Below are 14,764 nucleotides of genomic sequence, written 5' to 3'. Positions count from 1 at the left end.
GTTTAATCATACATCCTCACCTGATGCGCACATAACACACATGACACAGAGTGGCTATATGACCAGTGCACACCAGAGGCTTTTAGAAAGCCTCTGACTCCAGTTTGCCACCTTATGCCCCTGGTAGCACTGTTCTGAAAAACAACTATGCATAGCCCATATTTAACCCTCTTTGCAAGTGTTCGCACAATTTGAGGTCTGGCATGGGTAGGACTGTGCAGCTCTTCCTGAGCTGTGCTTCTGTTGCATCCGCTCCTGAGCATTCCCGCCTATTAACCACTTTTCCTTCTGGATTCAATGGCTGCAATGCATACCATTCACACGTCAGAATAAGGACAAGGGAATTGTTATCTTTAACCAGCAAAATCTTCCACAATTCAATCCAAACTATCTAACATTTTATTTGGCTGGAAATGCTTTTATTAAGTCCAGGCTGTTATTTAGGTACTAGTGAGAATTTAACTTGGTGTTTTATACTCCAAAGCCTTTTCTGGAGCCTGTCATTTAACTAAAACCTCCCTGACACCTCTGTAGCATTCCATTATTCTCCCGAAACCCCCTCATAAAGCCTTGCAAGGTGCCCACATTTGTTTTATAAAGCATCTCCGCTCTCCCTCGTCTGGCAGGCCTAAGCACAAGGGATTCAGCAGAATGTCACTCTCTAACATGATACTTTGCATATTTATTCAGAGCACTTCTACACTTTGGGAAAATGTGAGGGCTGGTTTTCTTAACAAGGAAATAATAAAGAAAAATGGTTTAATTTGCTTAAAGTACACCTGCACTGCAATGTAAAGGTATGATGATAAATCATACTAACATACCCATCCGACCCAGCTGAGGGACTATACATGGTGCAGCTACGACAGCTGTTTTGGGGCTAGATTCTTGAGTATCTAGCGAGCATGAGTGGGCTTTATAGTTCGTACCGACCCTCAGCCATCACAGCCAATACTGGAATCGGTCCGCAAGCTCTCCTGTCTAGCTGGAACATGCCATTACATCTTCGGAGCCCAGTGGACATTTGCATGCACATTTATGGCAGGTGGTAAGAGAAACCCAGTACCACTGCAAGACCGCTCAGAAGTGCCATCGTTTCACGTTCCTCTGATATCCTTGTGAAGTTCTCAAAATCAGGCAAACATTTTCAGACCAAGTAGAATAAATATTTTCCCAAGTTATTTCGATCTTCTCTGTGACCTACAGAAATTGTTCAGATGAGGCTGATGACACTAGATTAGGCTCTCCAAAAAAAGAATCCTACTTAGGCCAAATTCATGGCAACATCCCCCAAAACTATAAATGAAGGCAACAGACATACCACTGAAACGACGCATAATAAATGGTGATAAACAGCACCAGCAGTTTCTGCTTTTAAAAACATCAATCAGTAGCAATTTTAATTAAAGTCAACAGTGCAATAGGTGATTTGGCTCAGCATTCTTAAATTCATCAAGGGGGGTGTTTCTAATGCCTGATTACAAGCTGTAGTCACCACCACCACCATGCCTAATTTGAATTAGCTGTCACTACTGTCATTAGTTTCTGTGGGTGAAGTCCTAAAACGAAAACTGAAGAAGATGGATATCCATCCTCTCACACTGCAGCTTTAGGTATCTGAATGAACCGACGCTGGGCACTGTTGCTGCCTTGTAGTTTTTTAGTAACGTGCTCCCAGGGCCACCAAAGGGTTAATGCTCTAGTGAAACGGATTTGATTTATTTTTAAGACACCCATCTTTTAGCAAAACTGTTGCATTTGCTTTCAAATAGGCCTGGATATGGTGCTATAGGCTTGCTTGCTTTCCTAAGATAACGGGAAGCTGCATTTTCTGAACTGGCGAGTTATAATCATTCAGGTATTAATACTGCATAAAAAATTCAGTGTATATGTCACACTGCTCACCTCTGTGCTTGGGCCATGGAGAAAAGATGAGTTTGTGAGATAAACAGAGAATCTTTAATGTGCCTGCTTTTTTAGTTAGGATGAGATACAACTTTGCTTCTGTATAATGCGGTACTCTGGTTCAACTCAGCAGCTCTGATACTCAAAAACCCATGGCAATTTTGGACATGATAAAAAAAGCAAAAAAGAGTAATAATGAAGATACATGAGAATACGGAACAAAAGGGAGACAGAGAGATTAGGGAAAAGGATAAATAAATGTCCTATAGGAATTAACACTATAAAACACATTATGAGGGATCAAAGAAGAGAAGTACGTAAACACTTAAAAGGAACACAGCTACAGGCAATAACAAACACAATGACTCAAGACTGCAGTAAGTAATAATATGATGTTTGTAACTGTTTGTCTGTTAAAGAAAGCAAATATGGTACTACGGTATGGAAACAGGGGGATTAGAAGGCAAGGGAGACATTAATTCAGCAGAAAGAAAGAAAAAATGACGGTTTGGTGACTTACATTTGTCTTGAGCTTGTCCTTGTCACCAGACTTAGTCTTGGTGTATTTGAGAAGGGAAGAAGAGATAGTAAAGGTCAGACAGGAATGCCTGCAAGTAGCAGCTGCGTGGAGAAGTGCTCTGCACCACCGTGCGTTTTCCTTTGAAAAACACAATTATGATGCACAATGATCCAGTTGGAAGAGATGCTCACACAAGGAATTAGAAAGGACAAAAGTACGAACTAAGCAGGAGACAAGAGTGTTAAGATCAAGACTGAGCACATTTTGGCAACCCAGACTTGTTAGTGGTAACATTTCCCCTTCCCAGGGGAGGCTGCACCAGTGCTTTCCGCACCACACAGGCATCCAGAGATTCAGCTCCAGGGACATGAAGCAGGAGAAAAACTTCAGCATCAATGGTTTTAGAAAGGGGGCCGCAGGGGGTTCGAGGTCAGGCTAAAACCAGGAGTGTGGAGAGGTCATAGCAAAATGGCATCATCTGCAAATTAGCAGGATTAAACCCATCACAACCGTGCTGATAAAACTCGCTCCACAGTGCCTATCCCTGGCTTCCTCCGGGAGGGATGAGTTCCTTAACAGGGAATACCAACAGGCAGTAGATGCGAAAAACTCCTGGGCATATGCTCTATTACCTCGCCCATATGCTCTGACACATTTGCAGTTTTCATCTTTTTTTGCACAGGCAGAGGAAATAGCTACACTAGGTTTAGGAAAGTGCAGAATCAGCACTGGCCTTTCATGGAGGACGCATTAACGCATACTTCTGTCCTAATATCTTCTAGATTTTCTTGATTTAGACCATGACCCAGGATTTCTGCTCAAACTAAGTCATTTGCTATGAGAAAAAAAAAATACTGTGGCATGTCTGCTCTGCTTTTGGGAATGTACAGTTGTGAGGAGTACATGTAGGTAGAGATTTAATTAATACAGATTTAATCCATCCAGTATATATAATAGAAAGTTCAGAAATGTGTAACAGCTCATTAAAAACTAGCAATAGGCTGATTTCTTTCTCTAGAAAAGGAAAGCATCTGCAGTATAACATTTTCTATATTCCAATCTGAAAAGATTAAAAAAAAATTAATAAGACTTAGTATAAAGCAAAGGCTCAAGTGAGCTGAAGTCTACAGACGTGTGTCCTAGCCGTACAGCTTTATCCTAGGTAGTCATCTTTTAGGAAGGAAGGGGATAACAAGAGAAAGTCAAAGCAAATGATCTCTATAATTATCCCAATATAAAAATTTCTCTCCTAGTGATATCTTCCTATGACAAAACATGGGAAGTCAAGCTACAATACGCATCTTTTTTATCATAGTTTTGTTTATCATAAATACTGACTCAGTTTGTTATATTTGCTTCCATCTATCTGCTATGAAGAAAATCTTTAAATTCCAACTGGTAGATAAGCAACTTTGAAAAAATAAGGCTATTTAACTATTTACTGATAATTGCTATTTCTCTATACGCAGCTAAGACATGATGCATCATTTTTGTACAATGTACATGGCTCCAAGTGACTATTAGCCATTCAGGGAAAACATATTTAATGGGCTGGCAAATAAGGCTCGTGAAAGCATGCCCCTTCTGTTTACTTTCCAGAACTGGTTTCCAGTATGTTTACTCTGATCCTAAATGGAAATTATGCTGTAATGCAATGCATATCTTTCTTACCTAGCTAAGTAGTATGATGCCCATCTGATACACAGAATCATTTATGCTTTTAATGTTTTGCTTCTCCATGTTATGTTAGCTATGTAAATAATATCAGAAAATATCAGAAACAATGCTCAAAATAAGCAGATTTTTAATTTGGTGGTTGAAAAACAGTCCATTTCCAGAGAAAAGGACGAACAGAGAAGTCTCAACATCTTCAGATGAAAAAGGTGAAGCGAGCGGGACCTGGCGAGTGCCCTGCAGTGCCAACAGGCAGCATCACGCCTCCAACTCTTCACAATTAAATTGTTTCGGAAAAGATGGGGTAGCGGCAAGCCCCTAGCTACCGAGGAGCCCGTCACACATTTCTAGGAGTCTCGGGGAGCACCTCGCTGCCTGAAACCCCGTCAACAGGCAAGGCGTAATTGCACCAGATTTCCACTGCACTCCAGATGACAAAAATGGGCACTGCGTTCTGCATCAAACGCTGTTGCAACTATTATTTTCCATTATTTCTATCGTGGTAGATCCCCTAAATCTTAATACGGATTGCAGCTTTCTAGCGCACGCAGACTGTCCTTATGCAGCAAGAACAAAAAGCCCACGAACTGGGAATAAGATGCCAGCAAGAGGTGGCTCAAGTAGAAAGACGGACGCTGACTCTGCCCAGGACCGATGGTCACAGCGCACCAGCTACGTGGACTCTGCCAGGGCTCTGCACGTGCCATCAACCTTTACGGTGAGGTTCCCCAGTGAGAGTCATACCTGCTCTTGAGCTATGACCCACCTCATCTTCCACGGCTCACTCCGCACAGCTGGTGTTTGCAGGCAAACGAGAATTTCGCTGGTGCACGTTTACATTTTTCGTCTCTTTTTCAAGCAAAACAAAGATTTTTCAGCACAAATTTCCTCTGCAGTGAGATATAAACTGTTCTCTTCCCTTGCACCTACCGGTGTACGCTCTCCAGCAATGCTTACTCTTCACGAGCTGTCTCATATAACTAGCACCTTGGCCCACCGTCTGACAGATTTGTCCTTTGTCCTTCCCTAATGAGACAGTTGCCCAATTACCAAGCCAATAGGCAATGTTTCTAGGAAGTTTCAACCTTTTAAACACAGGATTCCCACGGGGTGACCTGGGGATTATCACACTTCAAACCCATCGCATACACAAACTTGCAGAATTTGCTCCTTAATGAGCCATTTCCTCTGTACATGTCAAGTTGGGTTTGGAAAGTGTGTGCTCGGTGTTTCATTACACCAAACAAAAATAACTAACCTTTCCCCCCCTTCCCCTCGCAAAACCACCACATTACAAAGCCGTTACAACACTAAAAATCACAGAACAACAAACCAGAGGACTACGACTTCCCCGCGATGCTGTTTATTATATAATGCCATTCAGGGCATCGTGAGACCTCATGGGAGAAGTCCAAGCACGTCTTCGGCTTGGGGCGGTATCTGCCCCCGTCTGTATTCAAAACAAAAATCTCCACTGCTAAAATCTAGGATTGTAACTTGTCCTATCCACAAGCAAATAAGAAAAGCAGTTTATTAGCTTTTACTCTTCAGCAGCCTTTTAGAAATCAAAAAAAAAAAAAAAAAAAAAAAGTCCTCCTCTCCTCACCTTCAGTCTGCTGGGCTGAAAAAGCCCTTTTTCCTTTGACTCTTTCCCTAGGTCCTGTTTCCAGCCCCGCTAACCATTCCTGGCTGAAGCACTTCCGAACTGGACACGGTTTGCTCCACCAAAGCAGAGCAAGAGGTGAGCTCCCCAGGCCCTGCCCGTTCCAAGTGTCCTTCAGAGCGGCTCCAGCTTCGTTTTCCCCCACGAGGTGTGACATTGCCACCTCCCACCCCACGCACGAGCCGCTGCAAAGCCCAGCGTATTTGCTGAAGGACCTCTGCCTAGCCAGGCACCCCTCCGCCGCTCTTGCTTCAATAAATACCCCCGTTTCGGTGAAACACTTTACGCTTGATCTCGCCGAATTCCAGCTTATCTAATGAAATCCTTATTGAATCGTAACCCTGCTTCTCCGGCCTGCCAAGATCATTTTGGAAGAAGTGGTTGGAGCATGTGGAACACACTGCAGCAGATTAATCTTACGTTAGCAAAAGCATGGCTAACTGTGGTTATTTCTATATACAGAAGAAAAGATCACAACCTCCTAACCTGATGCAGATGTAAATAAAACAACAACTTGGTAAGTGTGGCAACTTAAAAACTTAATGCAATAGCTTAATTTTTTTCAAGATAGTATTCTGGGAATTATCTAAAAGGAGAAAAAAAGCAAAAAAGAAAGGCTGAGCTGGAGAGAAAAACTCAGTTTGAAACTGTAAGATCAGTCATCACATAGCTCCCAAGTTAAACAAGTGTTTCGAAGAAACAAATTAAGAGGAGTAGATTTATGATGTTGCAGAAATTTCCTTCCAAGGTAAGTCTTCTGACTGATGGATATGAATCTGTATCAGGAAACCAGATGATAGAATAAAGTCAACCTTTAGGAATTTCAGACTTATAACTCATTGCTCTGGCAACTTTCTCAGCAGGAAATATCTTTCTAAAAAAAAAAAAAAAAAAAAAAAAAAAGGCTTTTCCTTGAAACATAAATCTGCACCATAAGAAAACAAGATAGGTAAATGCAATACCATAAAATAATCTGTCAGAGCAATCCTTTATAGCACACCATAATAAGTGCCTGTCTGCAATTTTAGTAAAATTCCTGCTTTGATGAGTTTTATAATTTAGGAAAAGGGGAGCCAAGATCACTGTGGGTTCAAAACTGATATTAAAAGGTTAAGTCCCTGGGTTATAATTGAAGATTTTGGCATCATAGTGGCTCAAAGTATGTCTCTACTCAAAGCTCAAAGAACCAGTGCAGCCTCTCAGGAGCACAATTTCCTTTTAGAGCTAAACACAAATCCCAAGGATATCGGTGCCTATCTGCAAAGCCCATTTCTAAAATCCATGACTGGAGATGGGGACAAATATTTAAGAGAATTAGAAAGATAATTCGGTTATTTCTGAACTACTATAGACTGATAAAGTGACATGCATCTCTCCTGAAGTATTTATGTGGTCTTCTGAATAATTAATAGACTGTTTCTGTACCAATGAGCTATGCTAGTATTGGTATTGAGTTTGCCCAATTCTGGACAATGAATAAAATTCAAGTAAAGGACACTTGTTTATGAAAAACACTTACAAAAGGATACGAGGAGGAAGTCCCGTAGATTCACCTTATATTTACACAAAAGGAATAGCTACATAACAAAGCCTCCAACAAGACTGTGATTTGTAAGTCCTGTATACACACAGCTAGTAATAGGCATCGCCTACATGCACGTGAGACCCCAGATCACTATGACATGGATGCACAACGTGGCTTTCAAATAGCATCTTCCAGCTTTATTTAGCATATTGTTGTAGCACCGAGGACCCAAGCCCCCGGGCGAGCTAGCGGGCAGCCCAGGGCCAAAGGGCCGTCCTCCTGCCGCCCCTCGGCACGAGCAGGGCTCGACGGCTGACTCAATCGAATCCACCCCCAAAGCACAGCAAGTCCCAGGTCAGTCTGAAGCCATAAACCCTCCTGCCTGGCTGCTGCCCACGGTTGTTTTCCCGAGGTCATCGCAACATCTGCAGGTAGCCCTTCTCCTCCGTAACCTTGAAGGAGAACCACCCTGCTCCTTGAGTCGGGAAGGAAAGTGCAGTGAAGAGCCTTGTTAGGAAATTACTCTCTACAGTAAGAAACTTAATCTGCTCAAATGACAACTTTTTACTGCTAAAATAAACTTTTTGTTACTCTAAATAATTTTTTCCCATTGATCTCTAAATACGTAAGTGACAATGAACAGAAACAATGTCTTAAGTCCCCTCCTAACCAGACAGAGGTCTGCAAAAACAGGAACCTCCTCTAGCCCAGGAGGTTTCATTCAGTGCCAATAACTGCTCAAAACAGTCAGGGAACAGCGTAAGCGTCCTGCCTTGGGCGCAACCACATAAACAAAGCACATGCTAAGGAAAAAGCAATGCATGTGTTGGAGAATGCCAGATACCATGTACAAAGACACACATCACTTTGGTAACCTAAAAGCTAGCAGGAGCAGCTCACCTAAAAGAAACGACCTCTAGTACGAAAATAGCTGATGCATCGTAACGAACATAACCGGTCTGAGAAAACGGGAGCAGGATACAAATTTCAGGGGCCGTAGGATTTCTTTTTCGACAACTCCACGGGTGATCAAATCCGTTCCTGAAACTCTCTTGCCATAATGCCTACGTAAATCCTTGCGCACGGCTGGACTGCTGGTGAATTATGAACCCTGGCAATCACGCTGACTGGTATTTCATTATATTCCCTCATCTCATTTCTGCTTTTACCCATCACATTTTTTATGTACTGAGATTATAACGTTTTCAGACGAGACTTCAGTGCTCCCTCAAGAGTTCGCACAGAGCTGCTCTGATCCATGGGGGGACTTCTGGATATTAACATGACTCAAATTCACATCAACGACACCATTTAAATGGTGTTTTGTCATACGCACATTTAGATTCTTCTCTTCCCCCCAAAACAGTATCTTACATTTCACACAGCGTTTCAAGATCATTATATGCTTCTCTTCCTCAGTACATAAAAAATCTACATTCATATATATATTTGAGCTATTCAGAATCTTATTCTTACGCACACCAGTCTGTTTTGAATGAAGACTATAACCTTTCTGGCATGCATCAGTTCTCCATAGGCAGCTCAACAATATGTAATACCTAAACAAGGCAATTCATTCCTATAAGTATATCTAATTTAAGGCTTGTTCTCCAAGACCTTTCCCTCATTACGCTGGTTTTCCAGTGCTCTTCTCTCTTTGACTATTTGTGAACTGGGTTATTTTTCGCCACCGTATGTCACCTTGTCTTTTTCCATGCAGAGTTACACTGCAGCTGTCAGCTTTGGTCCTGACCTATCTTCCGCTGAAACGAAGGCACGAACTCCCTTCCAGCACTGCAGTGGGTGCTAGCCGAGGTTATATTTGCAGTCTTTATAATCAATTGTCATCATATATCTCTGTCCTTTTCTAGTGTTTGCAACACTGCCTAATGTAGCATCATTTGTAAATGTAATTAATGAGCTGTTCATGCACTCTTCAAAAATCATTAATAAGGATGTTAAATTAAAACTGTGCTTAGTGGTGCACCCTGAGTCACCCTGCACACTTCTGTCCAACTTGATACTGCCATTTATCATTACTCTGTGTTCATAATGCCTCAAGCAAGTCTAAATCCTATGACATAATTCACATTCAAACCAATTTGAACAGTTTTTCTATTATTTTTGCTGTAATTTCTAGACTTGTTGTTTTTTCTATTTTAAAGTAACACATTCACATTTTTACAGTCCTGTAATGCCTTCCCACTTCTTTCTGACTTACTACAACTGCTAGTGCTCCCATGCTTTCTGTTCTAGCTAATTCTTTAAATGTTCCAGGACTTGCTATATCAATACCTATTTATTCGACACAAGCACAGCTTTTCTTGCTTTTACTTAGCCTCATTCTAAAATTCTGCTATTTCCTCCTGCCCGTGTGCATCTCGTCATCTTGAAATGAGACTCCTTGCCTGAAAGAGGCAAGCAAATGCACCCTTACTCAGCACAGCTGATTCTCTCTTCCTTATTCCTACACGGGTAACCTTTTCTCCCCATTTTTGTTTATCTTCTCCCTACTGCAAAGGGATCTATGGCTGTAATCCAGTCCACACTTGGATGTCACCTGCTCCAGGTTTGACTTGTTCATTAGGGTAGACCCTCAAACAGCCTTCACTTCCTGCAGCATCACTGAAATCACCAGGCTTGGGGCTTTTTCAGAACAGTTCACGATCTGCTACATGGATTTTAACACCTGTAGCACTTGCTAAGCTTCCTAACGCCGGTGTGAACGACGGGTTCGTGGCTGCCTCTCCGCTGGTGCAGCTGTGGCCTCAAGTCGGGGTGCTGAGCGCTTGTATCGCCAAAGGAGCACAGTCAACAACCCCAACCAGCAAGGGAATAACGCAGGGATGAGTTCCCCCATGGGCATCTTTTCTTACTGAAACATGATGCTAGTTTTCATATAACCCACGAGTATGACTAATCTTCATTATTCCATGTTAAATCCCGCGCCACCACCCAGAGCGTCCCACAGTTGCAGAATCCACCATATGGTCCCAACAGTTGCAAGTATATTAGCACTAACGGATGCCTGTTGCAGGTTTGCCTTTGTTATTTTAATATTCTTCTTTTCACGCTATTTCACAATTTTTTTCATATTAGGAACCTTGTTCTCACTAATCTGAATGCCCCAAAGGCACACATAATTGCCTAGAGCCTAAAGACAGGAAACAAGGACGAATGTGGGAGCAACAGCACAGAGATCATACCTCCTCCGATGAGAATCGCAGCAGCACAGAGAAACATCACTGAGTGTTTGAACAACCCCAGAGAAGAGTTCAAACCATTCCCAGAAGGTGTTTTCAGTTCTGACTTACGTGCATAACATTGAAACGGAAAAAAACACCCAACAAGTAACAACCACATTTGGTATAACCTATCTTTAGTGACTGGGTAATGTTAGAAAGAGGGCTTGTTGGGCAGAATTTTGAAAAGTACAGAAAGGATTTTATCAGCAGGTGTAGTGTGAAGAGCACGGTTTTCTCCAAGAAGGAAGAAGCAAGCAATATTTATCGGCCTTCATTCTGTAGGGCACATCTACTCAGGCCAAAAGCCCCACAACTTCCCTGCCTTCCCCCCTAAAAGCTTTATTTTCTTCAGAGACACTTTTCAACATCAATAGTTTTCTGTTACTATTTCACCTTAACATAACGCTGATGACCCAATTAACATTTAGTCAAATAACCTAAAAAAACATGTAGTCTAACATGCTAAACATATGAGCTGTCACACAACCAGCGGAAACGACCTAAAAGATGTGAAATCATGGCCATGTGATAACTTCCCTCTCAGTTCAACATTTAGGGAACTAAACTGCAGATATCCAGAGCTAAAGACGAGCTGCTACAGTTTGAGCTACGGAGCCCAAACTCCAGAGCTGGAGAGGGAGCAGCTCCTTCTCTCTGTGGACTGGGGACACAAATGAACCCGTAATAGGTAACAAAAAATAACGTCTGCAGAAAAAAATACCGTCATAAGCATCTAAGTTTAAATCTCGAACAAGCTCCTCCTTACCCAGCAGCCACCTGCCCATTTGACAGGCAAAAGAATTAATCAGAAACCTCTAAAGCAAATAGCATAAACCATTACAACGTGAATTAAAGAGTCACAGTTCTATAACAACTTGCATCCTCTCTGGATTGGTACAAAAAAGTGATTTATAACATGGTCTCAACAGTGGATTAAAAGGGCAGCAGAGTTCAGCTAAATTAACCTAATGATGCGTTGCTTGAAAAAAATCTTTTTGCCCAAGTAGTCTGAACTTGAGTGTATAGCATTTGTGCCACAGCAGAAAGAGCAAAATGCTGTATTGCTAGATCAACATCAGATGAATACATATGACTCTGACCACTATGCCCTTTCTCTTCCTTTTTGGGGTGAAAATCTGATCTTTGTGAAGTACACTGCCCATCACTCCAATAATTACATACACAGACAGAATAAACTATCAACAGCAAATTCCACCTATCCGAAGAACACTTTTTCATGGTTCTAAAATTCCACGCCATGAAGCTCACATCACATTACAATTTCCACAATAAATGTGGGATTATTTGCAAAATTGAGGGACGGAATTAGCATACACGTAGGAATATTTAACCGCCTGTGTTGCTTTCAAATCGGATTTCAGCTAGTTTTTTTGCTGCACAAAGTTTTATCAAGTCATGGTGTAGTTGGTTGTTTTACTTGAAACACTTAAGAAACAGTATTTTCTTCTGTTTTTACACAGTCTGAATAATTTTGGTTTGACTCTTTCTGCCAGATTACATCCACCTACTCCCTCCCAAATTCTGCCTGAATAACCTCCCACTTTTCCTAGCTGGTCGCTTTTTCAGCGATGGTCTCCCTAGAGCCTTTGGCTGTACCCTTTCATTAGAAGTAACATGATCTTCGATAACTGTACCAGGGTAAAATAAAGACAGCTATGACCAGACTCTTTGCTGTTCATGAGTGCGAAGCGATGACGATTTATATTAGCTGAGTACGCCCTCCACAATGAGATTTTACTCTACCCAAAGAGTTGTTAGACAGCATTCACAGCTCTGCATTGGTGCTTGTCCTGCTTGCTCACGGAGCAGGTACAGAAGCACGAACCAAGGGGCTGCCGGCCTCTGCCCCAACTCCATCAGCCCTGCAAAAGCCACCGCTGCCTTCGGGGTGCCCAAACAGAGCCGCACAGGCATACTAAGTGCCAAACTACTCATGCATGTGGTCACGGACTGCATACAAAAGAGGCATTGAAAATCTGGTCTTTTGATATACAATAGCGTAACATGTATTTCACGCAATCAAAGAACCTTTATAATTAAATGGGAGATCATATAACAGGCTATTTCAAATTTATGAAGATGGATTTTGGAGAGGTGATGCTATAAACCGTGCCACTTGACTAATACTTACATTTTTAGGAAGAAACGTTAATGGGGACGGAATAAGTGACAGATTAATCCTATCTCAGCTGTTTAGGAGGCAACACTGCATGCAGCTATGCACTTGACCAGCGGCGGGAGCCTTTTTTACCAGGTTTAAGCAGTATAAAATTCACCATGAGACCAGCTCTCTCCATTTCTTCTCATAATAAGACACTTGCTGGTACGCTTCCCACCGGGCCAATTTTTTTTATTTTTCTAAAATATCCATACCCCTTTCTCTAACAATTATTTTGGCCAAACGGTATCTAATTTCCTGCTTTTTCACATCACACAGCCAGAATTCCTTCTGGACGCCTATCATTATATTTATACTATAGCAAGAAGACAAAGATCCAAAATAGAAGAAATAGTGTGTTCTCATACAGTACTTACAATTGATTTGATGTTATTTTCTTTTGCCAGTTTCATTGAGGATTTATAGCAATTTGCCAAGTCTTCTTTATGAGCGTCAGTGAGATGGCCTCTTGCTATCGGCCCAACTGTATGGATGACATCTGCAAAAAATGAAAAAAAAATTACGTTTCTAAGGTGGTTTATTATTTATTATTACTCATTTGATGACGCTGCAGAACTACAGTGTAAGTCGACCCCCCTTCTGTTATTGTACCTAGGCACAAAGGTATGGATAATACTGTAAGAAAACTGCTGTAACTGATAATCACAAAATCAGACATATCTGTGCAAATTAAATAAAAACCAAAAACCTGTAAAGGTTCAATTTCAAACTAGGAGCACACTTGGATTAAGGAAAAAAAAAAAACCCAGAGAAATGTACCAACCCCTTGTTAAATGAAACATCTGCATAAAGATTTCAAAACTTCAGGATTATACAGCTATTTGAAACGGTTATTTCAGCCCTTCAAGACCCACTCACAGCACCAGAATATGATACATATATCTTAATTGTTTATGTAATACGGTGCATCATTTCTCAGCAGCCATTTCAAAAGGAGACAAGTTCTGACCTACAACAGTATTAGTTATTTAAGGTATATGCTTTCCTCTCGCATCAGAACAGATGGAGACACTATGCAATGAGACAGTAATATATTATTCTCTTTGAAGAAACTTGATGAACAATCCCAGAAAGTACAGGCAGGGAGTGTACTCGGAAGGAGGCCGCCAGACTCATCGAAATCAGATGCTGCAATCAATCAACAAAGTCTTTAAAATGCTCTCAGAAAAAACAAAGCCAAAAGCCCACAGTAAAAAAATTGGGTTTTTTCTTTTCTCTTTTTTCTTTTGTTTTAACACTTGACAAGTAGCAAGCACATTTACTTTTCAAACGTCACTCTCTGTACCCGCACGGACACGCTAAACTGAGTTTGGTGGCAGGTACATCCTTTTTCTAGTGTCCCCGGCAAACTACAGCAGCAGCAATCAACGGCGGCACCGTCCTTCATAAATTCACTCTAGAAAAGAGCAACTTCTTGGAGGCCACTATCTCGCAACAGCTCTGGCACAGACAGGACCTTCACAGTGCTTTCCTGGTGGGAATCGAGCTTTGCTCCTGGCATATTAAGTCGTGACTGCCACCGTTCAGCAAGTAGGAACATGCAGGAGAACCGTAGTGGCCATGGACAGAGGAATCGGCTCGGATGGGAAATAGTGAAACCCGTAGAAGCCAGACTTCCTACCTACCATGAAAAAAAGCCCCACCATACTGAGAAGCACATACAGGGTTAACAACTTTCTGCGCTTCAGGGGCCCAGCGCCACGGAGCAGGTATTCGGGCTCTGGCACCGATGCATGGGCCGGTAGCGGGCCACCACCCCGGCAGAGTGCTTCCACCCACGCGTCTGGGGGACACCCAATTTACCCGCACGCTTTAGCCGCTATAATAACCTGAGAACTGTTAACACCTAGAGAAAAAGAAATAGTGTAGCTGGTTTAAAACGTGCTGCTGCTCGCGGTGATGAGGTTGTGTGAGTGCTCCCATTAGGCAACACCGCAACCGCGGGTGTCTGTGCGTCGGGGCTACAGCAGTGTTTCAGGTTGATGCTCTCCAAGCAAGGTTTCTGTCTGAATGTCCTGGCACTCGGCTTTTA

The 14,764-nt window shown here is 42.0% G+C and overlaps 1 protein-coding gene across 4 annotated transcripts in view; it reads right to left on the bottom strand.

Moving 5' to 3' along the window:
- Nucleotides 1–14,764, bottom strand: part of MACROD2 (mono-ADP ribosylhydrolase 2) — an 858,592-nt gene that overhangs the window by 336,940 nt on the left and 506,888 nt on the right. For all 4 annotated transcript variants that reach the window (XM_064510050.1, XM_064510049.1, XM_064510053.1 and 1 more), the window contains one exon: nucleotides 13,089–13,210. In XM_064510050.1, coding sequence (XP_064366120.1) covers nucleotides 13,089–13,210 — 122 coding nt within the window. The remainder of the gene's footprint in view (nucleotides 1–13,088; nucleotides 13,211–14,764) is intronic.

The sequence above is a fragment of the Dromaius novaehollandiae genome, chromosome 3 (genome assembly GCF_036370855.1).
Source record: "Dromaius novaehollandiae isolate bDroNov1 chromosome 3, bDroNov1.hap1, whole genome shotgun sequence".
NCBI lineage: Eukaryota > Metazoa > Chordata > Aves > Casuariiformes > Dromaiidae > Dromaius > Dromaius novaehollandiae.
The sequence above is the reverse complement of the archived record's forward strand: the minus strand, read 5'-3'. Positions and strand labels throughout refer to the sequence as shown.